General features: G+C 45.3%; 1 protein-coding gene across 2 annotated transcripts in view; it reads right to left on the bottom strand.

Annotated features, from left to right (window-relative positions):
• LOC142290965 (uncharacterized) overlaps nt 1-22619 on the bottom strand; it is a 60239-nt gene that overhangs the window by 20788 nt on the left and 16832 nt on the right. Inside the window, exons 4-5 of one of the 2 annotated variants that reach the window (XM_075335114.1) lie at nt 19071-19243; nt 18587-18950 (exon numbers count right to left, since the gene is read on the bottom strand). In XM_075335114.1, coding sequence (XP_075191229.1) covers nt 18587-18950; nt 19071-19243 — 537 coding nt within the window. The remainder of the gene's footprint in view (nt 1-18586; nt 18951-19070; nt 19244-22619) is intronic. The other variant, XM_075335115.1, reaches the window with a different exon arrangement.

Here is a 22619-nt window from a genome sequence, read left to right as displayed (position 1 = left end):
ACACAATAGACATGACCATACACCGGCTCGCACCAGCACTGACCAAGCCACCATGGACTTTGCAAAGTTCTTTGCTCGTCGAGATCTGGTCACAAAAGGACTTGTAAAGTTCAATGATCGTGCCGAGAATTATAGGTCGTGGCGAGCCTCGTTCCAGAACACCATAAGAGGTTTGGACCTTTCTTGTAGTGAGGAGTTAGACCTCCTGGTAAAATGGCTTGGTAGTGAATCGGTAGAACACGCCAAAAGACTAAGAGACATTAACATTAAAAACCCACCCAAAGGTCTACACTTGGTGTGGAAGAGACTTGATGAATGCTATGGGTCCATAGAAGTTATTGAAAATGCTTTGTTTAAAAGAATTGATGACTTCCCTAAGATAGGACCCAAAGGCTTTCAAAGGCTAAGAGAGCTAAGTGATCTGTTAGTGGAGTTACAGGTTGCCCAAGAGGAAGGAGATTTGCCCGGATTGGCATTCTTGGATACCGCTAGGGGTGTCAATCCGATAGTGCAAAAACTTCCTTACAATCTACAAGAAAAGTGGGTCTCACACGGTTCACGGTATAAGCAAACACATAACGTGCCATTCCCTCCTTTTGTTGTATTTGTAGATTTTGTAGCTCAGCAAGCTAAAATCAGAAATGACCCTAGTTTTGATTTTACTCTGTCGTGTACCACTGCCCCCGGTGTCAAACCCAGTAGGACACCCGTGGCAGTCCACAAAACTAACATTGTCTCCTCAGGTCCTGCTCACAAAGAGAGTAAGCATCCTCCAGAAGAGAACAAACCCCAGGATATCAGTAAACAGTGTCCTCTACACCGGAAACCACATCCTCTACTAAAATGCAGAGCCTTCAGGGAGAAGTCTCTAGAGGATCGCAAAGGCTTCCTCAAGGAACACAACATCTGCTTCAAATGCTGTGCTGCAACATCGCACATGGCCAGGAACTGCGAAGCTAGCGTGAAATGTGCAGAATGTGACAGCACGGATCACAATACAGCCTTACACCCTGGACCACCTACACGAGTGTTGCCGCAAGCAGAAGAACACGATGGAAAACAGAAGAACACTGATGAAGACACCACGGTGGTTACCTCTCAATGTACGGAGATCTGTAAAGGACTCACAGGAGGAAGGTCCTGTTCGAAAATCTGCCTTGTCAGAGTCTACCCAGCAGGCCGCAGGGACAAAGCAATTAAGATCTATGCGATCTTGGACGACCAGAGCAACAGATCTCTTGCCAAGTCCATCTTCTTCAGCAGTTTCAACATTGCGGGCCCCGGTTCTCCCTACTCCTTGAAGACATGTTCAGGCACCGTTGAGACGGCGGGGAGGAAGGCAACCGGATACAAGGTGGAATCCATAGATGGCCAGACCTGCCTATCATTACCCACCATACTGGAGTGCAACCAGATTCCTGACAACAGGTCCGAGATACCTTCGTCAGAGGTAGCAGCTCATCACCCCCATCTGAAGCGTATAGCTCACCTGATTCCAGAACTGGACTCAGAAGCTCCAATAGCCTTACTCCTTGGAAGAGACATGCTACGTGTGCATAAGGCTAGAGAGTCCATTAACGGCTCCCAGAACGCTCCATATGCGCAGAGACTTGACCTAGGATGGGTCGTAATAGGAGATGTCTGTCTAGGAGGAGCACACAAGCCAGCCTCAGTCAACAGTATGCTCACCAACACACTAGAAAATGGACGTCCGTCTTTCTTCCGACCATGTCACAACAGTCTGTTGGTAAAGGAATTACCAAGCAGTACTCCTCTGCCATGTCCTTTCGCAGTTCCTTCCAACGAAGACCACGCTTGTGAGGGCGAACAAGACCACATAGGCTGTACAGTCTTCCACAGGACCAAAGAGGACAACAAAACAGCAATGTCCATAGAAGACAGGATGTTCTTGGATATCATGGACCAAGAAATAACCAAAGACAAGTCGAACAGCTGGGTGGCACCCTTACCATTCCGACCACGGAGACAACGCCTACCCAACAACAGGGAACAGGTCTACAGTCGATTTGTCTCCCTCAGACACAAGCTCAAGAAGTCTCTCGAGGCCTTGACCGATCTTCATGTGAACCGACCATACGCTCCTGTGTAGAGTTGAGCGCGGTTCGTGGTTCGTGGTTCTCCAGTTCGCGGCTCGAGTGATTTTGGGGCATGTTCTAGATCGAACTAGAACTCGAGCTTTTTGCAAAAGCTCGGTAGTTCTAGAAACGTTCGAGAACGGTTCTAGCAGCCAAAAAACAGCTAAATCATAGCTTGGTTTCTGCTGTAATAGTGTAAGTCACTCTGTGAATCAAACTATTATCACATTTCAGTGTATAGTGTGCGTGAACAGCGCCTTCAGATCACTGCTGTTTCTATAATGGCGATCGCCATTTTTTTTTTTTTTTTTCTTGTCTTCCTTCCCTAAGTGCGCGCGTCTTGTGGGGCGGGCCAGCATGTCAGCCAATCCCAGACACACACACAGCTAAGTGGACTTTGAGCCAGAGAAGCAACGGCATGTGTGATAGGATCTGCATGTCACATGTCCCTGCATTATAAAACCGGACATTTTCTTCACGGACGCCATTATCTGCCTTCTGCGTCTTTGGTGTCAGACATCACTGTCGCAGCTCCGTCTTCCTGAGTCCTATAGCCGATACAGCTGTATGCGCTGCATACACAGCGTTAGACAGCTTAGGGAGAGCACTTTATAGCAGTCCTTTTAAGGGCTCCAACCGGCAGGGTCAGAGAGCCATAGGTGACAGGTCCTGCAAACAGCAACAGCGTCTGTGTAGCCCAGGTCAGGGATTTCCTACCTGCATTTCACCATTAGGAGGGAATAGAAAGGCAGGCTTCCATTCCTCTACCCAGAGCACCACAATCCTGCCACTGTACCCTCTTGTCCTCTGCACACTCCAACTGATAACTAAGCCATTATACTAGCAAACACTCAGTGTACCTAGTGGCATCCTATACGTGGCTATTGGACTTTGCTATAGTCCCACTAGTGCAAAGACATTTGCAGAGCGCGTCTGCCTGCATTGCACACTACAACTCATTCTAAACAAGCCATTATACTAGCAAACACTCAGTGTACCTAGTGGCATCCTATACGTGGCTATTGGACTTTGCTATAGTCCCACTAGTGCAAAGACATTTGCAGAGCGCGTCTGCCTGCGTTGCACACTACAACTCATTCTAACCAAGCCATTATACTAGCAAACACTCAGTGTACCTAGTGGCATCCTATACGTGGCTATTGGACTTTGCTATAGTCCCACTAGTGCAAAGACATTTGCAGAGCGCGTCTGCCTGCATTGCACACTCCAACTCATTAAAACCAAGCCATTATACTAGCAAACACTCAGTGTACCTAGTGGCATCCTATACGTGGCTATTGGACTTTGCTATAGTCCCACTAGTGCAAAGACATTTGCAGAGCGCGTCTGCCTGCGTTGCACACTACAACTCATTCTAACCAAGCCATTATACTAGCAAACACTCAGTGTACCTAGTGGCATCCTATACGTGGCTATTGGACTTTGCTATAGTCCCACTAGTGCAAAGACATTTGCAGAGCGCGTCTGCCTGCGTTGCACACTACAACTCATTCTAACCAAGCCATTATACTAGCAAACACTCAGTGTACCTAGTGGCATCCTATACGTGGCTATTGGACTTTGCTATAGTCCCACTAGTGCAAAGACATTTGCAGAGCGCGTCTGCCTGCGTTGCACACTACAACTCATTCTAACCAAGCCATTATACTAGCAAACACTCAGTGTACCTAGTGGCATCCTATACGTGGCTATTGGACTTTGCTATAGTCCCACTAGTGCAAAGACATTTGCAGAGCGCGTCTGCCTGCGTTGCACACTACAACTCATTCTAACCAAGCCATTATACTAGCAAACACTCAGTGTACCTAGTGGCATCCTATACGTGGCTATTGGACTTTGCTATAGTCCCACTAGTGCAAAGACATTTGCAGAGCGCGTCTGCCTGCGTTGCACACTACAACTCATTCTAACCAAGCCATTATACTAGCAAACACTCAGTGTACCTAGTGGCATCCTATACGTGGCTATTGGACTTTGCTATAGTCCCACTAGTGCAAAGACATTTGCAGAGCGCGTCTGCCTGCGTTGCACACTACAACTCATTCTAACCAAGCCATTATACTAGCAAACACTCAGTGTACCTAGTGGCATCCTATACGTGGCTATTGGACTTTGCTATAGTCCCACTAGTGCAAAGACATTTGCAGAGCGCGTCTGCCTGCGTTGCACACTACAACTCATTCTAACCAAGCCATTATACTAGCAAACACTCAGTGTACCTAGTGGCATCCTATACGTGGCTATTGGACTTTGCTATAGTCCCACTAGTGCAAAGACATTTGCAGAGCGCGTCTGCCTGCATTGCACACTACAACTCATTCTAACCAAGCCATTATACTAGCAAACACTCAGTGTACCTAGTGGCATCCTATACGTGGCTATTGGACTTTGCTATAGTCCCACTAGTGCAAAGACATTTGCAGAGCGCGTCTGCCTGCATTGCACACTCCAACTCATTAAAACCAAGCCATTATACTAGCAAACACTCAGTGTACCTAGTGGCATCCTATACGTGGCTATTGGACTTTGCTATAGTCCCACTAGTGCAAAGACATTTGCAGAGCGCGTCTGCCTGCATTGCACACTCCAACTCATTAAAACCAAGCCATTATACTAGCAAACACTCAGTGTACCTAGTGGCATCCTATACGTGGCTATTGGACTTTGCTATAGTCCCACTAGTGCAAAGACATTTGCAGAGCGCGTCTGCCTGCGTTGCACACTACAACTCATTCTAACCAAGCCATTATACTAGCAAACACTCAGTGTACCTAGTGGCATCCTATACGTGGCTATTGGACTTTGCTATAGTCCCACTAGTGCAAAGACATTTGCAGAGCGCGTCTGCCTGCGTTGCACACTACAACTCATTCTAACCAAGCCATTATACTAGCAAACACTCAGTGTACCTAGTGGCATCCTATACGTGGCTATTGGACTTTGCTATAGTCCCACTAGTGCAAAGACATTTGCAGAGCGCGTCTGCCTGCGTTGCACACTACAACTCATTCTAACCAAGCCATTATACTAGCAAACACTCAGTGTACCTAGTGGCATCCTATACGTGGCTATTGGACTTTGCTATAGTCCCACTAGTGCAAAGACATTTGCAGAGCGCGTCTGCCTGCGTTGCACACTACAACTCATTCTAACCAAGCCATTATACTAGCAAACACTCAGTGTACCTAGTGGCATCCTATACGTGGCTATTGGACTTTGCTATAGTCCCACTAGTGCAAAGACATTTGCAGAGCGCGTCTGCCTGCGTTGCACACTACAACTCATTCTAACCAAGCCATTATACTAGCAAACACTCAGTGTACCTAGTGGCATCCTATACGTGGCTATTGGACTTTGCTATAGTCCCACTAGTGCAAAGACATTTGCAGAGCGCGTCTGCCTGCGTTGCACACTACAACTCATTCTAACCAAGCCATTATACTAGCAAACACTCAGTGTACCTAGTGGCATCCTATACGTGGCTATTGGACTTTGCTATAGTCCCACTAGTGCAAAGACATTTGCAGAGCGCGTCTGCCTGCGTTGCACACTACAACTCATTCTAACCAAGCCATTATACTAGCAAACACTCAGTGTACCTAGTGGCATCCTATACGTGGCTATTGGACTTTGCTATAGTCCCACTAGTGCAAAGACATTTGCAGAGCGCGTCTGCCTGCATTGCACACTACAACTCATTCTAACCAAGCCATTATACTAGCAAACACTCAGTGTACCTAGTGGCATCCTATACGTGGCTATTGGACTTTGCTATAGTCCCACTAGTGCAAAGACATTTGCAGCACGTCTGCCTGCGTTGCACACTCCAACTAATTATAACTAAGTTGCATTGTCAGGGATATTTATTCTTTATTATTCTGCTGTTAATAAAGCTAGACCACCACTGCAATCTTCACCACCTCTCAATTTTTACTACCACATTTTCAGTCCACAATCTTGTCGCAATCAACATGAGTGGCAAAATGACAGATGCTGGTGGAAAGGGGAAGAGGCGTGGTGTAAAAGGCAAAAAAGGTTTTGTCCGTGGGGAAGGTGGCAAAGCTCCATTATCATCTGCTGAAGATAGACCATCTACCAGCAAAAGTAAGATGTCTACTACTTACCGTGGACAATCCGATGTGCTCCCTTTGTTACGGACACGAACAACAGGAACAAAGGTAGATGATGGGCAAAAAAGGAAAATGCTTGAATGGATCTCAAGTGGTCCAACAAGTGCCCTCTCTGCCACTTCAAGTACCGCATCCAAAAAACACCAGTCCTCTGAGTTGTCATCCCAATCAAACTTGCTTTCTCCCAGCTCTGAAGTCTCCATCAGCCCTGCACAGTATGGTGGAACTGAGATGGCTGAGTCTGCAGAGCTGTTCAGTCACACTATAGCCTGGGAATCAGAGGTCTGCTCCCAAGCTACAGTGAGTACAGAACAGGAAATGGTCTGCAGTGATGCCCAGAACCTTTGTGACTCAGATTCAGGCCGTGAGGACCAAGTTTCTGAGCATAATGTTGACCCTTTGTCACAAACTGTAACACCTGTGGTTATAGACAATGAGGAACATACTGATGAAGATGAGACGCAGATACCCGATTGGGATGACAACTTAAATATTCGTTCAGGGCAAGAAGAGGCTCGGTCTGAGGGGGAGGGGAGTGCAAACACAACAATTGATGATGACGTTCTAGATCCCACCTACTGTCAACCCCCAGTCAGGCACTCGAGGAGGTCAACAGAGGCGGTGGAGGAGGATGCAACCGACGACGAAGTTACCTTGCGCCTTCCTGGACAGAGTCGGAGCACTGGTAGCACGTCTACAACTGCATCCTCAGCCACCACTCTGCCTATGAGCATTATTCGTGGTGGATCAACAGGTCGCATGGCCTCTAAGCCTTGCCTAGCCTGGTCCTTTTTTCACATCGAAAAAGATCGCCCAACTCATGTGATATGTAACATTTGTCATGATTCTGTTAGTAGAGGTCAAAACCTCAGCAGTTTGACAACTTCTTCCATGAATCGTCACATGACTAAATATCATAAGTCCCGGTGGGAAGCTCACCGTGCTGCAATGCGGCCTAGTGGAGCGAACCATCCACCGCCCGCCCCTTCCACTGCATCCGCGCGCTCTTCATCTTCTAGGACTGTGGGGACAGCTGCCACACCTGTTTTTCCACGCAAAACTTCCACCACTGTAACCGCAACAGGCAGTTTGCTTGTAAGGTCGTCAGTTGGTTTGGAAGGGGAAACAAGTGAGTGTGTACAGCTCTCTCAGACATCGATAGCACCAACGTTGGATGAAGGCAACATCATGTCTCCGCCTGCACTTTCCTCACAAACCTGCATTTTTCCAGGGACACCCTACTCAACACCGTCTACACACAGCAGCCAGATCTCTGTCCCTCAGATGTGGTCAAATAAAAGGCCACTTCCTCCGACCCATGACAAAGCTAAGAGGTTGACTCTATCCCTCTGTAAGCTGTTGGCTACCGAAATGCTGCCTTTCCGCCTAGTGGACACACAGGATTTTAGAGACCTTATGTCTGTCGCTGTGCCCCAGTACCAGATGCCTAGTCGCCACTACTTCTCTAAGAAAGGTGTGCCCGCGCTACACCAGCATGTCGCACACAACATCACCGCTTCCTTGAGAAACTCTGTGTGTGAACGGGTGCATTTCACCACCGATACTTGGACCAGTAAGCATGGACAGGGACGTTACATGTCGCTGACTGGGCACTGGGTAACTATGGTGATAGATGGTGAAGGGTCTGCTGCACAAGTCTTGCCGTCCCCACGACTTGTGTGTCAATCCTCTGTCTGTCCAAGTTCCGCCACTGCTTCTGCATCCTCCACCTCATCTGGGTCCTCCACCTCCGCCCCAAGCCTGCCTGGTCAGGCCACCAGCGTTCTCACTGCGCAGAAGGAATCACGCACCCCTCATTACTATGCTGGCAGCAGAGCGCAACGGCATCAGGCGGTCTTTAGCTTGACATGTCTTGGTAATAAGAGTCACACAGCTGAGGAGTTGTGGTCAGCTTTGCGGTCCGAGTTTAATAAATGGTTGTCTCCACTCAAACTGCAGCCTGGTAAGGCCGTGTGCGACAATGCTGCAAACCTGGGTGCGGCACTTCGCCTGGGCAAGGTGACACACGTACCTTGTATGGCTCACGTGTTGAACCTTGTCGTGCAGCAATTTTTAACACACTATCCCGGCCTAGATGGCCTTCTGAACAGGGCACGAAAACTGTCAGCTCACTTCCGCCGTTCAAGCGCCGCAGCAGAGCGACTTGCATCGCTCCAGAAGTCTTTCGGCCTGCCGGTTCATCGCCTGAAATGCGATGTGGCGACACGCTGGAATTCAACTCTCCACATGTTACAGCGACTGTGGCAGCACCGCAGAGCCCTGGTGCAATACGTCATGACGTATAGCCTGGGCCAACGAGATGCAGAGGTGGGGCAGATCACCCTGATGGAGTGGTCTCAGATCAAGGACCTATGCACCCTTCTGCACAGTTTCGACATGGCGACGAATATGTTTAGCTCTGACAATGCCATTATCAGCATGACGATTCCAGTCATTTACATGCTGGAGCACACGCTAAACACTATTCGGAGTCAGGGGGTGGGACAACATGAAGGGGAGGAACTACAGGAGGATTCATATGCGCAAGGGACAACAACATCACGAAGGTCCAGACGTTCATCATCACCAACGCAGCAGGCATGGGACCATGGGGGACAGGGATCGACAAGGGCGCATAGTAGCAGGCGAAATGTTGAGCAAGGTGCAGGAGAACATGAAGAAATGGAGGACGAACTGTCCATGGACATGGAAGACTCAGCGGATGAGGGAGACCTTGGTCAAATTTCAGTTGAAAGAGGTTGGGGTCAGATGTCAGAGGAAGAAAGAACGGGTAGCACCTCTATGCCACAAACACAGCATGGACTTGGTCCGCATGGCTGCGCAAGACACATGAGTGCCTTTTTGTTGCACTACCTCCAACATGACAGTCGTATTGTCAAAATTAGAAGTGATGATGACTACTGGATTGCCACACTATTAGATCCCCGGTACAAGTCCAAATTTTGTGACATAATTCCAGCCATAGAAAGGGACGCACGTATGCAGGAGTATCAGCAGAAGCTGTTACTAGATCTTAGCTCGGCTTTTCCACCAAACAACCGTGCAGGTGCAGGGAGTGAATCTCCCAGTTGTAACTTGACAAACATGGGACGGTCTCGTCATCTTCAACAGTCTACCCGTACCAGTAGGACCTTTTCTGGTGCCGGTAACAGCAATTTTATGGAATCTTTTCATAATTTTTTTAGACCCTCTTTTGCAAGGCCACCAGAGACAACAAGTCTGACACATACTCAACGGCTGGAGAGGATGATACAGGAGTATCTCCAAATGAACATCGATGCCATGACTGTGCAACTGGAGCCTTGCTCCTTTTGGGCTTCAAACATAGAAAAATGGCCAGAGCTCTCCAGTTACGCCTTGGAGATTTTGTCGTGTCCAGCTGCCAGCGTTGTCTCTGAACGTGTATTCAGTGCTGCTGGGTGTGTGCTGACAGATAAGCGCACGCGTCTGTCCAGTGACAATGTGGACAGACTGACGTTCATCAAAATGAACAAGTCATGGATCCAGAAGGAATTTACTACCCCTGTGTCATCCTGGGGAGAGTAAATGCTTGTGGATTTGGAATGTGCTTGATGCAAATCAAAACATCCTGTTTGCAACTAGGGCCCAAGTGCTGCCACTGATGTGGTGGGTGTCTGTGTGGCCCAATTTTTGGAAAAAAGGGAGACTCCGCTTGGAGTAACCCTTGCTTGCTGTGTTTTTAAAAGAAGCCAAGATGAACAGAGCTGGGATCAGGAAAGACTTTGCTACCTACCCCGGTGTCATCCTGGGGACGGATAAGAATGGCGTATTTTTGAATGTGCTTGATGCAAATCTAGCTGTGAAGTGTACAACTGGGGCACAACTGCTGCCACTGAATGGGTGGGTGTGTGTGGGGCCCAATTTTTGGAAAAAAGGGGAGACTCCGCTTGGAGTAACCCTTGCTTACATTGTTTTTAAAAGAAGCCAAGATGAACAAGTCATGGGTCAGCAAAGACTTTGCTACCTACCCCAGTGTCATCCTGGGGACGGATAAGAATGGCGTATTTTTGAATGTGCTTGATGCAAATCAAAACATCCTGTTTGCAACTAGGGCCCAAGTGCTGCCACTGATGGGGTGGGTGTCTGTGTGGCCCAATTTTTGGAAAAAAGGGAGACTCCGCTTGGAGTAACCCTTGCTTGCTGTGTTTTTAAAAGAAGCCAAGATGAACAGAGCTGGGATCAGGAAAGACTTTGCTACCTACCCCAGTGTCATCCTGGGGACGGCTAAGAATAGCGTATTTTTGAATGTGCTTGATGCAAATCAAAACATCCTGTTTGCAACTAGGGCCCAAGTGCTGCCACTGATGGGGTGGGTGTCTGTGTGGCCCAATTTTTGGAAAAAAGGGAGACTCCGCTTGGAGTAACCCTTGCTTGCTGTGTTTTTAAAAGAAGCCAAGATGAACAGAGCTGGGATCAGGAAAGACTTTGCTACCTACCCCGGTGTCATCCTGGGGACGGATAAGAATAGCGTATTTTTGAATGTGCTTGATGCAAATCAAAACATCCTGTTTGCAACTAGGGCCCAAGTGCTGCCACTGATGTGGTGGGTGTCTGTGTGGCCCAATTTTTGGAAAAAAGGGAGACTCCGCTTGGAGTAACCCTTGCTTGCTGTGTTTTTAAAAGAAGCCAAGATGAACAGAGCTGGGATCAGGAAAGACTTTGCTACCTACCCCGGTGTCATCCTGGGGACGGATAAGAATGGCGTATTTTTGAATGTGCTTGATGCAAATCTAGCTGTGAAGTGTACAACTGGGGCACAACTGCTGCCACTGAATGGGTGGGTGTGTGTGGGGCCCAATTTTTGGAAAAAAGGGGAGACTCCGCTTGGAGTAACCCTTGCTTGATGTGTTTTTAAAAGAAGCCAAGATGAACAGAGCTGGGATCAGCAAAGACTTTGCTACCTACCCCGGTGTCATCCTGGGGACGGTTAATTATGGGGTATTTTTGAATGTGATTGATGCAAATCAAAACATCCTGTTTGCAACTAGGGCCCAAGTGCTGCCACTGATGGGGTGGGTGTCTGTGTGGCCCAATTTTTGGAAAAAAGGGAGACTCCGCTTGGAGTAACCCTTGCTTGCTGTGTTTTTAAAAGAAGCCAAGATGAACAGAGCTGGGATCAGGAAAGACTTTGCTACCTACCCCGGTGTCATCCTGGGGACGGATAAGAATGGCGTATTTTTGAATGTGCTTGATGCAAATCTAGCTGTGAAGTGTACAACTGGGGCACAACTGCTGCCACTGAATGGGTGGGTGTGTGTGGGGCCCAATTTTTGGAAAAAAGGGGAGACTCCGCTTGGAGTAACCCTTGCTTGATGTGTTTTTAAAAGAAGCCAAGATGAACAGAGCTGGGATCAGCAAAGACTTTGCTACCTACCCCGGTGTCATCCTGGGGACGGTTAATTATGGGGTATTTTTGAATGTGATTGATGCAAATCAAAACATCCTGTTTGCAACTAGGGCCCAAGTGCTGCCACTGATGGGGTGGGTGTCTGTGTGGCCCAATTTTTGGAAAAAAGGGAGACTCCGCTTGGAGTAACCCTTGCTTGCTGTGTTTTTAAAAGAAGCCAAGATGAACAGAGCTGGGATCAGGAAAGACTTTGCTACCTACCCCGGTGTCATCCTGGGGACGGATAAGAATAGCGTATTTTTGAATGTGCTTGATGCAAATCAAAACATCCTGTTTGCAACTAGGGCCCAAGTGCTGCCACTGATGTGGTGGGTGTCTGTGTGGCCCAATTTTTGGAAAAAAGGGAGACTCCGCTTGGAGTAACCCTTGCTTGCTGTGTTTTTAAAAGAAGCCAAGATGAACAGAGCTGGGATCAGGAAAGACTTTGCTACCTACCCCAGTGTCATCCTGGGGACGGCTAAGAATAGCGTATTTTTGAATGTGCTTGATGCAAATCAAAACATCCTGTTTGCAACTAGGGCCCAAGTGCTGCCACTGATGGGGTGGGTGTCTGTGTGGCCCAATTTTTGGAAAAAAGGGAGACTCCGCTTGGAGTAACCCTTGCTTGCTGTGTTTTTAAAAGAAGCCAAGATGAACAGAGCTGGGATCAGGAAAGACTTTGCTACCTACCCCGGTGTCATCCTGGGGACGGATAAGAATAGCGTATTTTTGAATGTGCTTGATGCAAATCAAAACATCCTGTTTGCAACTAGGGCCCAAGTGCTGCCACTGATGTGGTGGGTGTCTGTGTGGCCCAATTTTTGGAAAAAAGGGAGACTCCGCTTGGAGTAACCCTTGCTTGCTGTGTTTTTAAAAGAAGCCAAGATGAACAGAGCTGGGATCAGGAAAGACTTTGCTACCTACCCCAGTGTCATCCTGGGGACGGCTAAGAATAGCGTATTTTTGAATGTGCTTGATGCAAATCAAAACATCCTGTTTGCAACTAGGGCCCAAGTGCTGCCACTGATGGGGTGGGTGTCTGTGTGGCCCAATTTTTGGAAAAAAGGGAGACTCCGCTTGGAGTAACCCTTGCTTGCTGTGTTTTTAAAAGAAGCCAAGATGAACAGAGCTGGGATCAGGAAAGACTTTGCTACCTACCCCGGTGTCATCCTGGGGACGGATAAGAATAGCGTATTTTTGAATGTGCTTGATGCAAATCAAAACATCCTGTTTGCAACTAGGGCCCAAGTGCTGCCACTGATGTGGTGGGTGTCTGTGTGGCCCAATTTTTGGAAAAAAGGGAGACTCCGCTTGGAGTAACCCTTGCTTGCTGTGTTTTTAAAAGAAGCCAAGATGAACAGAGCTGGGATCAGGAAAGACTTTGCTACCTACCCCGGTGTCATCCTGGGGACGGATAAGAATGGCGTATTTTTGAATGTGCTTGATGCAAATCTAGCTGTGAAGTGTACAACTGGGGCACAACTGCTGCCACTGAATGGGTGGGTGTGTGTGGGGCCCAATTTTTGGAAAAAAGGGGAGACTCCGCTTGGAGTAACCCTTGCTTGATGTGTTTTTAAAAGAAGCCAAGATGAACAGAGCTGGGATCAGCAAAGACTTTGCTACCTACCCCGGTGTCATCCTGGGGACGGTTAATTATGGGGTATTTTTGAATGTGATTGATGCAAATCAAAACATCCTGTTTGCAACTAGGGCCCAAGTGCTGCCACTGATGGGGTGGGTGTCTGTGTGGCCCAATTTTTGGAAAAAAGGGAGACTCCGCTTGGAGTAACCCTTGCTTGCTGTGTTTTTAAAAGAAGCCAAGATGAACAGAGCTGGGATCAGGAAAGACTTTGCTACCTACCCCGGTGTCATCCTGGGGACGGATAAGAATAGCGTATTTTTGAATGTGCTTGATGCAAATCAAAACATCCTGTTTGCAACTAGGGCCGAAGTGCTGCCACTGATGGGGTGGGTGTCTGTGTGGCCCAATTTTTGGAAAAAAGGGAGACTCCGCTTGGAGTAACCCTTGCTTGCTGTGTTTTTAAAAGAAGCCAAGATGAACAGAGCTGGGATCAGGAAAGACTTTGCTACCTACCCCGGTGTCATCCTGGGGACGGATAAGAATGGCGTATTTTTGAATGTGCTTGATGCAAATCTAGCTGTGAAGTGTACAACTGGGGCACAACTGCTGCCACTGAAGGGGTGGGTGTGTGGGGCCCAATTTTTGGAAAAAAGGGAGACTCCGCTTGGAGTCACCTTGCGGTGTTTTACATGACTTTAGAAGGGCGTGCCATGCCTATATCTGTGTGTCCTCCTCTTTTTCCTTGTCCAGCTGTTTTGTTTTCGCATGAGTACATGTCCTTGTCACTTTCCCATGTGTTTGTGTTGTGTTGTGAGTTGTTTGTCACCTTTTGGACACCTTTGAGGGTGTTTTCTAGGTGTTTTACTGTGTTTGTGATTGCCTGCCATTGTTTCCTATGGGCTCGAGTTCGGTTCGTCGAACGTTCGACGAGCCGAACTCGAGCCAGACCCCCCGTTCGGCGAACCGCCTCGAGCCGAACCGGGACCGGTTCGCTCATCTCTACTCCTGTGCCATCCACAGAAGTCAAATCTCAAAGACTTTGTATCTTCTGCGATGCATCAGTCAAAGCAATCGCAGCAGTAGTATACCTTAAAACCACCGATGTGAATGAACAGATCCATATTGGGTTCGTCATGAGTCGGACAAAACTGGCGCCACTCCGTGAACACACGATACCTAGACTGGAACTCTGTGCTGCCGTCCTTGCAGTAGAGCTGGCTGAACTTATCTCAGCTGGAATGAATCAGGAGATCAAAGATGCAGAGTTCTACACTGACAGCAAGGTGGTACTAGGATACATCTGCAACGAAACACGACGCTTCTATGTCTACGTCAGCAACCGGGTATTGAGAATAAGAAGATCAACTCGCCCTGATCAGTGGCATTACGTATCTACTCATCACAATCCCGCCGACCATGCGACTAGATCCGTTGCACCAAGTCACCTTAAGGACACTACATGGTTCACAGGCCCTGCCTTCCTGTACCGAACAACATCCTACATCAGCAGGCCCGATACATTCGAACTGGTGGATCCAGATGTCGATGAAGACCTTCGTCCTCAAGTGTCAGCTCTTCATACAGTGGTTTCAGGACGTCACCTCGGATCTCATCGGTTCAGTAGATTCTCAACCTGGAACTCACTTGTTAGAGCCATCGCTTTTTTACTACACGTGACTCAGTTTTACAAGTCCGAACTACCAACAAATCAGAGATGCAGTAAAGGTTGGCATCACTGCAAGCATGCGTTTACTGCTCCCAACCTAGAGAAAGCCAAGATTACAATACTCCATGTTGTACAAAATGAAGCCTACAACAAGGAGATAGACAATCTCGACAAAGGACTACCCATTTCTAGAGACAGTGCGTTGAGGAAACTCGACCCGTTCATTGACAAAGATGGGCTGCTGAGAATAGGTGGCCGCATTCAAGAAGCTAAGGTAGAAGTCTCAGAGAAACACCCGGTAATAATTCCCGGACGTCATCATGTCACAACCTTGCTTATTCAACATCATCACATCTTGGTGAGACATCAAGGTCGTTTGTTTACCGAAGGGAGTCTACGAACGGCTGGACTATGGATAGTCGGAGCGAAGAGAAGCGTGAGCAAACTCATCATCAACTGCGTTACGTGTCGCAAACTTCGTGGCATGTTTCAAAACCAGAAGATGGCTAATCTTCCACCTGACAGGCTCAGTACTGAACCCCCTTTCACCAACGTTGGACTGGATGTGTTCGGCCCCTGGTCCGTAGCTACAAGACGCACTAGGAAGGTCCATGCCGAAGCAAAGTGTTGGGCAGTTCTATTCACCTGTTTGTCTGTCAGAGCTGTTCATATCGAAGTAATAGAATCTATGGACACTTCAAGTTTCATAAATGCACTTCGACGCTTCATCGCTATCAGAGGCCCTGTGAAGCACATTCGTTCTGATAGAGGCACGAACTTTATTGGAGCAGCAAGAGAACTCCAAATCCCTTCCAATCTAGACATTACAAATGTAGAGAGGTACCTAGGTGAGCAAGGATGCACCTGGACCTTCAACCCGCCACACTCTTCGCACATGGGAGGCACCTGGGAAAGAATGATAGGAATTGCACGCAAGATTCTAGATTCTATCCTCTTGCAAGCAAACACCAGACTTACCCACGAAAGCTTGACTACGTTCTTGGCCGAAGTTACAGCTATCATGAATGCTAGGCCATTGACAGCTCTTTCTGGAGATTCTGGAGACTCAACAGTTCTTACTCCTGCCATGTTACTTACACAGAAAACCTGTGTCCCAGGAGCTCCACCTGGAGAATTCACCGAGAAAGACCTCTACAGAAGACAATGGAGGCAAGTACAAAACGTGTCCAATGCCTTTTGGGACAGATGGAGGAAACAATATCTCTCCACTCTGCAAACCAGAACAAAATGGCAGAAAGACCATCCAAACATCAGACTTGGCGATGTGGTACTTGTAAAGGACAGTCAATCACACCGAAATGAGTGGCCACTCGGCCTAGTCACCAAACCCTTTCCCAGCAAGGATGGGAGAGTACGCAAGGTAGAGGTCAGAGTGAGCAAGCTCGGAGAGAACAAACTGTTCACCAGACCAGTCACTGAACTTGTGTTGTTGTTATCCCCTCAGGAGTCCAATAGTGGCATTGGTTAACGCCAAGCGGGGAGTGTTCTGTCTCCTATTCATTAAATAGGATAAGGGTAATATCGTTTGTTGCCCACAAGAGGTCACTGTTGGCTTTCTTATGTTTTCCTCATACCTCTCTACAGTATTTCTGTGGTTTTGAGCCTGTTGCTTTAAGGAAAAGATACTTCCTTGGACTGCCCCTTTTTCCCTTCCCTTACTGAGTTGGAGACGCAGATGTCTTGATGCCTCCATAGGATTCAGAGGTGCTATGGTTGGCTCCAGTACCTTTTCTTCAATCGTTCCTCCTGACTAATGGATCCCGGTAGGAATCATTGTACTAGACTACATATTTGTGGTGGAATATGTGTACAGTTGTTATGTAGGCACTGTGAAGTGGCAGTGGATCTACTCAGATTGCATAGGCTGTGATACATGCAGAGCAGGTGTAGGGCGGCATCAGCAGTGTAAATGTTGTATTCAGTCATATGCATTGCTCTCTGTGTTATGCAGATTCTGTAAATACCAGTACTACTATGTATGTCATTCTGTTATTTGTGATATGCCTGTACTGATATGGATTTGTATCTTTTGTTATAGTTTTTACCAATCAATCATCCATTTCTTATGATCATCCACCTATCCATCATCATTTAATAAATAAAGACTTAAAGGCAACACAGTCTGTTTATTGAAACATTGGATGAAGGTTAGCTGTATGCCGGAGTCCACACAGCTCACACGTGGACGAAGGCAGAACAATTTACTTTTTATAAGTTACAAAAAGAAAAATGAGCTGATGCAAAAGTTTAGACACCCTTGGATATTTGTGTGCCCAGATAACTTTGACACTGCCCCATTGTATAAAATCCCCCACACATGATGCCCCTCTGTATAATATCCCCACACATACTGTCCCTCTGTATAATATCCCCCTATAGACACACTGCCCCTCTATATAATATCCTCCCCACGCACAGCTCTTTGCAACTCTGTTAAGACAGAATTAGTAGGCACCACAGGGTAATAAATATCAATAAAGGAAGGGGGTGCAAAAAATTTGCACACCCAGCTAATTATATATTAACGTGGCTTTTATTGATACAAAACATAAAACCCAAGTTTAAATATTAATGTATATGTCCCCATCCTGGTAGATATGTCCCCATCCTGGGCCTTTTCTGGTATATATGTCCTCCTGGTATACATGTCATGTTTTTGGCATATATGTCCCCATCCTGGTATATAACCCCACCTAGTATATATGTCCCCATCCTGATATGTATGTTACTATCATGTCCCCTGCCTGGGCCACTCCTGGTGTATATGTCCCCTTTCTGGTATATAAGTCACCTTTTGGGCCCATCTTGATATATATGTCTCCACCCTGGTTTATATGTCCTCCTCCTGGTATATATGTTCCGTTCCAGGTCACATCTTGGTATATATGTCTCTCTCCTGGTATATATTTTCCCCTCCTGGTATATGCGTCCTCATCCTGAGCCACTCCTGGTATGTATATCCCCCTCCTGGTATATATGTCCACCTCCTAGGCCTTTCCTGGTATATAAACCATCCTCCTGATATATATATGTCTCTGTTCTGTCTCTAACGCAAAAGCAAACAAAGAAAAAATTATTTTACTCACCCAAAGAAAAAAATTATTTTACTCACCCTCCCCAGCTTCCATGTCATGCGGCATCCTCTCTGAACCGCAATACATTTCAGCGGCGCTGTGCACTCTGAGACGCACATCCAGCTAAAGCAGGGGCTGGGGTCTACGGCTCCCCCACCACAACCATACCCGACCTCTGCAATCATCCCACCCCTGTCTTTAGCTCCTCTAAGTGCTTACCATTTCCCGCCGGCTGCCGTGTCCTCACCATCTCTATGGCTCAACATTGTATTTACATTGGCCCAGTATACTATTTTGTTAATTTAAAAATGTAAAAGATGAAAATATTTTATTTTGCCTAAAATATAAAGGAAATGTGTCATCTTTAATAAATGCTTTTTATAGATCATTTAATCTTAAACTTGCTTAACTGTTCACAATAACAGTAATTTTGACCGGGGGTGCCCAAAATTTTACATGCTACGGTATAATCTTATATACTCTTATATGACATACACTTATTAATACATATCTATGTCCTATATTGTTCTCGATAATTACTATGTGAAGCACAAGCCCAGCATCTCACCTGCCCGTGTACACACTGGAGATTTCTTCACAGTGACAGTGCCAGCCAGGGAGAATAAGTCTTCTGTTTCCAGTAGCTCCAGCAGTCTCCTGCTGCCTGACCTTTCCTGTGCATTGAGACCCCTGAACATCGCCAGATCTTTGAAACCAGTCAAAGAGGAAGAGAACTGTAGCTCGTTGTCAGAGCTCCAAGTTGTCAAAGCTCCAAGACTGGCAGTTTTGCTGTCATCTTCCAGGGAGGTATGTGTGGATGACTTATAGGTATGAGAATAGTTTTGATGAGAGGAATCAGAAGGAGAATCTTTCTGTTGTTCCATTATTGAAGAGGGAATTGATATTTCTGCCAAAGGTTTGCAGGAATCCTGCTACATTGGAGAAAGCAACATTCTAGTATTTTTTTGTAGGTAGTGTAGGTAACTTAAGTAAAAGATATTCATAAACGTAAAGACTGATAAATATGATATTTAGGAATCTCTCAAACTCACCAGATTATTCCAATACGTAAGAGTTTTCAAGACAACTTCAGCCTTTGTGAACTTTGGGGGCAGATTTATGCCCTCATGTTTTAGGTAAGCAGCAATGACGTCACGAAGAACTTTTCTACGGTTTAAGAGCTCATAGGCGCTGAGACTGTTCTGTACTATTGTATCAATGGCCTCTAGAAATAAAAGACAATGGAACATGTTTAATATAAGAAACTTTACTTCTACAAATAAATGACAAAAAAATGTACTTTAGTTCTTTTTCTCGCTTTTTTCTAAGAGATAATGTTCTAATTTTTCGGTCAACAGTTTTATGGGACTTGTTTCTTTGCAAGATGAGTTGTAATTGTAATTGACACCGCTCACTTTACCAAATATTGTACTAAAAATGGGAAGTTTACAAACTGGATTGTAAAGTTTTAAAAGCAAACTCTTAATTTCAGCATCGTTTTAGGTTTTGGTGTTATGCCATTCATTATGCTGGTAAATATGACCTGGAGTGGTTACTTGATTGTCCAGGTCATTATAATTATTGTGATACCAATTTTACAGTATATAAAATTTTCTTATACTTTCTGCTTTGAAACATACTGAAGTTTGTAATTACTCGGTTTGTGCTATCTTTATCCAAGATCTGTACATCATAAGTTGTTTCCCTGCCTTTGATCTGGGCAATGGGTGACCGGATCTCATAGGGGGTGGAAAAAAATGTCGGAATCTTGTTCGTCTGGACCCCACAAAATGATTTTCCTTTCCAGATATTGAGATAGCCAAAATTTGAGCTCGATCAAATGATGTTAACCCGTGCCGCTCATTGCTCAAAGTTTGAAAAAGTCCAAATTTTTGGCCAAGAAGCTGACATATGGAGCCATAACTCCAGAACGGTAAATAATAAAAACACGCTTAATATCTCAAAGGAAAGCTAATGTTGTTCTTTATTATTATTACAATTATCCAGTGAAGATATTTTAATGTTTTTTTTAAATTTTCCAAGTGTGTGTGTTATTGTTTTTATAGCTATTATAGTATTATTTTAAAAGATATTTGAAAATATTTTATTGAAATTAAGGTTTGTAATATATTTTGTTTCGTTTTTCTAGTTAACTGTTATTTACCTATTAGACTCTGAAATGGCATTCACATCATGTGTACTAAGCCGGAACAAGGATAAAATATTTCTTGTGGGCTATCCCTTTCACCAGATCACCGGTTGTAAACTACCCTCAAATCGTCAAGTCTTATGTGCTTTATTTTATAATTTACGTACTGTGAAATTAACTGTAAGAGAATCAGCAAAACTGACCATACGAGAAGTGTTCATTTTTTGGGGGAAAGCTCGAATCCCGACTAAACATGAGCAAGATGCAATTACAAAGCTGGAAAAACTTCACGCCGAGTGGAGAAGTCTTCAAAAAGACCGGAAGAAAACATCGGAAACGGCCAAGAACAAATTTAAACAGTTTGTTGAAAAGTATGGAATGGGAATGGAATGGGAATGTGGTCTTCCCAACACCGTCAAGGTGATGTGCTTCGACACTGCAGCATCGAACACGGGAAGACTCAAAGGAGCATGCGTCCTATTGGAGCAAATGTTAGGAAGAGAATTGCTACACCTAGCTTGCCGTCACTATATCTTGGAAATTGTGTTAAGAGGCGTATTCGACACAAAAATGGGATCAACCACAGGACCTCATCCAGACATTTTCAAAAGATTCCTCACTGCGTGGCCCAAGATAGACAAAGGAAAATATGACACAGGTATCAGTGACAATCTAATACAAAAGCAGCTAACTCCAGAAGTAATTGCAAATGTTACTGCTGAATTCGAGACCAAATTAACTGAGAGCCACCCCAGAGATGACTACAAGGAGCTGTTGCAGTTGGTTCTCGTATTTGTTGGATCACTAGACGGCAATGTTGTGGGTTTTAGAACTCCAGGAGCCATTCATCACGCTAGGTGGATGACAAAGGCTATTTACTGCTTAAAAATGTTCTTTTTTCGTCGTCAATTTAAGATGTCTAAAGAAGAAGAAAGTTCTGTGCGTGCCATTTCTGTTTTCCTAGTTAAAAGTTATTGTAAAGCTTGGTTCAATGCTCCAAAAGCTCATCTTGCGCCAAAGCAAGATTTAGGTATTTTGCATAATCTGTTAGACTATAAAGAATGTGACAACGACATTGCAGAAATAGCCCTGACGAAATTTTCGAACCATTTGTGGTATTTGACTGCAGAGTTGGTGGGATTATCGTTTTTTGATCCCACCATTACAGACGATGAAAAGTTGTTAATGGCTAATAACTTGCTCAGTAGCACAGATGAACCATCAGAGCACGCTAGGGTTGTAAATCCAAAAGTTAGGAAAGATAAATTAAAAGAGGTAGTTGATAGAGGATTGGTAAATTTACTTACCAAAGAAACATTTACATTCTTTGACCAATTTAATATAAAAACAGATTTCCTAAGACAAAATCCAAACACCTGGCCTCAAAATAATGACTTCCACGAAGGATTGAAAATTGCCAAAACATTAAAAGTAGTTAATGATATGGCTGAGCGTGGTGTTAAATTAATAACCAACTTTAACGACCTTCTGACAAAAGATGAAGAACAAAAGCAATATATCCTGCAAGTTGTAAGCAAATGCCGAGCATTATATTCTGACGTTTCAAAAACTACTTTAACAAAAGCTCTAGAATAGATTAGATAACTATGTAAAATTATCAACTCATGTAGGTTCTACGTCTGTATCTTTTCTGTGTCTGTTTTGTATGTATTATATACCTCATTTTTATATTTTAAAATAAAAAATGTCAGACTTATCTGTATTACTTGTTTTTTTGTTATATTTCTACTTTAAACTCAAAAATATACCAAAAAAAACACAAAATGTATCACTTAATAACAAAATATACGAAGTATGTTCCTAGTGGTACCAGGTCACGTTCTTGGGGCTAAAAGCTGTTGTAACTCAGTTTGACTTAAAATAACAACAATTATGTATAAAATATAAATTTTGAAGAACAACATTAGTTTTCTTTTGAGATATTAAGCGTGTTTTTATTATTTACCGTTCTGGAGTTATGGCTCCATATGTCAGCTTTTTGGCCAAAAATTAGGATTTTTTCAAACTTTGAGCGACGAGCGGCACGGGTTAACGTCGTTTGATCAAGCTCAAATTTTGGCTATCTCAATATCTGGAAAGGGGAATCGTTTTGTGGGGTCCAGATGGACAAAATTCCGACATCGATTTTTTGCGGTCACCCTACTGGGCATGCACACTGAGCCCGGATCTTTTTCTGCAGATGAAGGCTGAATAATTCAACCTTCATCAACTTCATGCTTCTGCTAAGAGCCATGGGTGATACGGTGTTCTGCCCACTATTGTTTACTTGTTTAATGCCCCCCTGCCGGCATTTAACGTGCGTTGGCAGGTGGGAGCACCCTTGTAACCTCTCATCGGCGCAGTGGTGATGCAATTATGGATGCCGATGAGTTGTCATGACAGTCAGGGGTCAACTGACCCCTATGTCTGTCATCACTGTACTCCTGTGAAA

This window comes from Anomaloglossus baeobatrachus, chromosome 2, assembly GCF_048569485.1.
Source record: "Anomaloglossus baeobatrachus isolate aAnoBae1 chromosome 2, aAnoBae1.hap1, whole genome shotgun sequence".
In the NCBI taxonomy this organism is placed as follows: domain Eukaryota; kingdom Metazoa; phylum Chordata; class Amphibia; order Anura; family Aromobatidae; genus Anomaloglossus; species Anomaloglossus baeobatrachus.
Note: the sequence above shows the minus strand (reverse complement) of the source record. Positions and strands in the feature narration are given on the sequence as shown.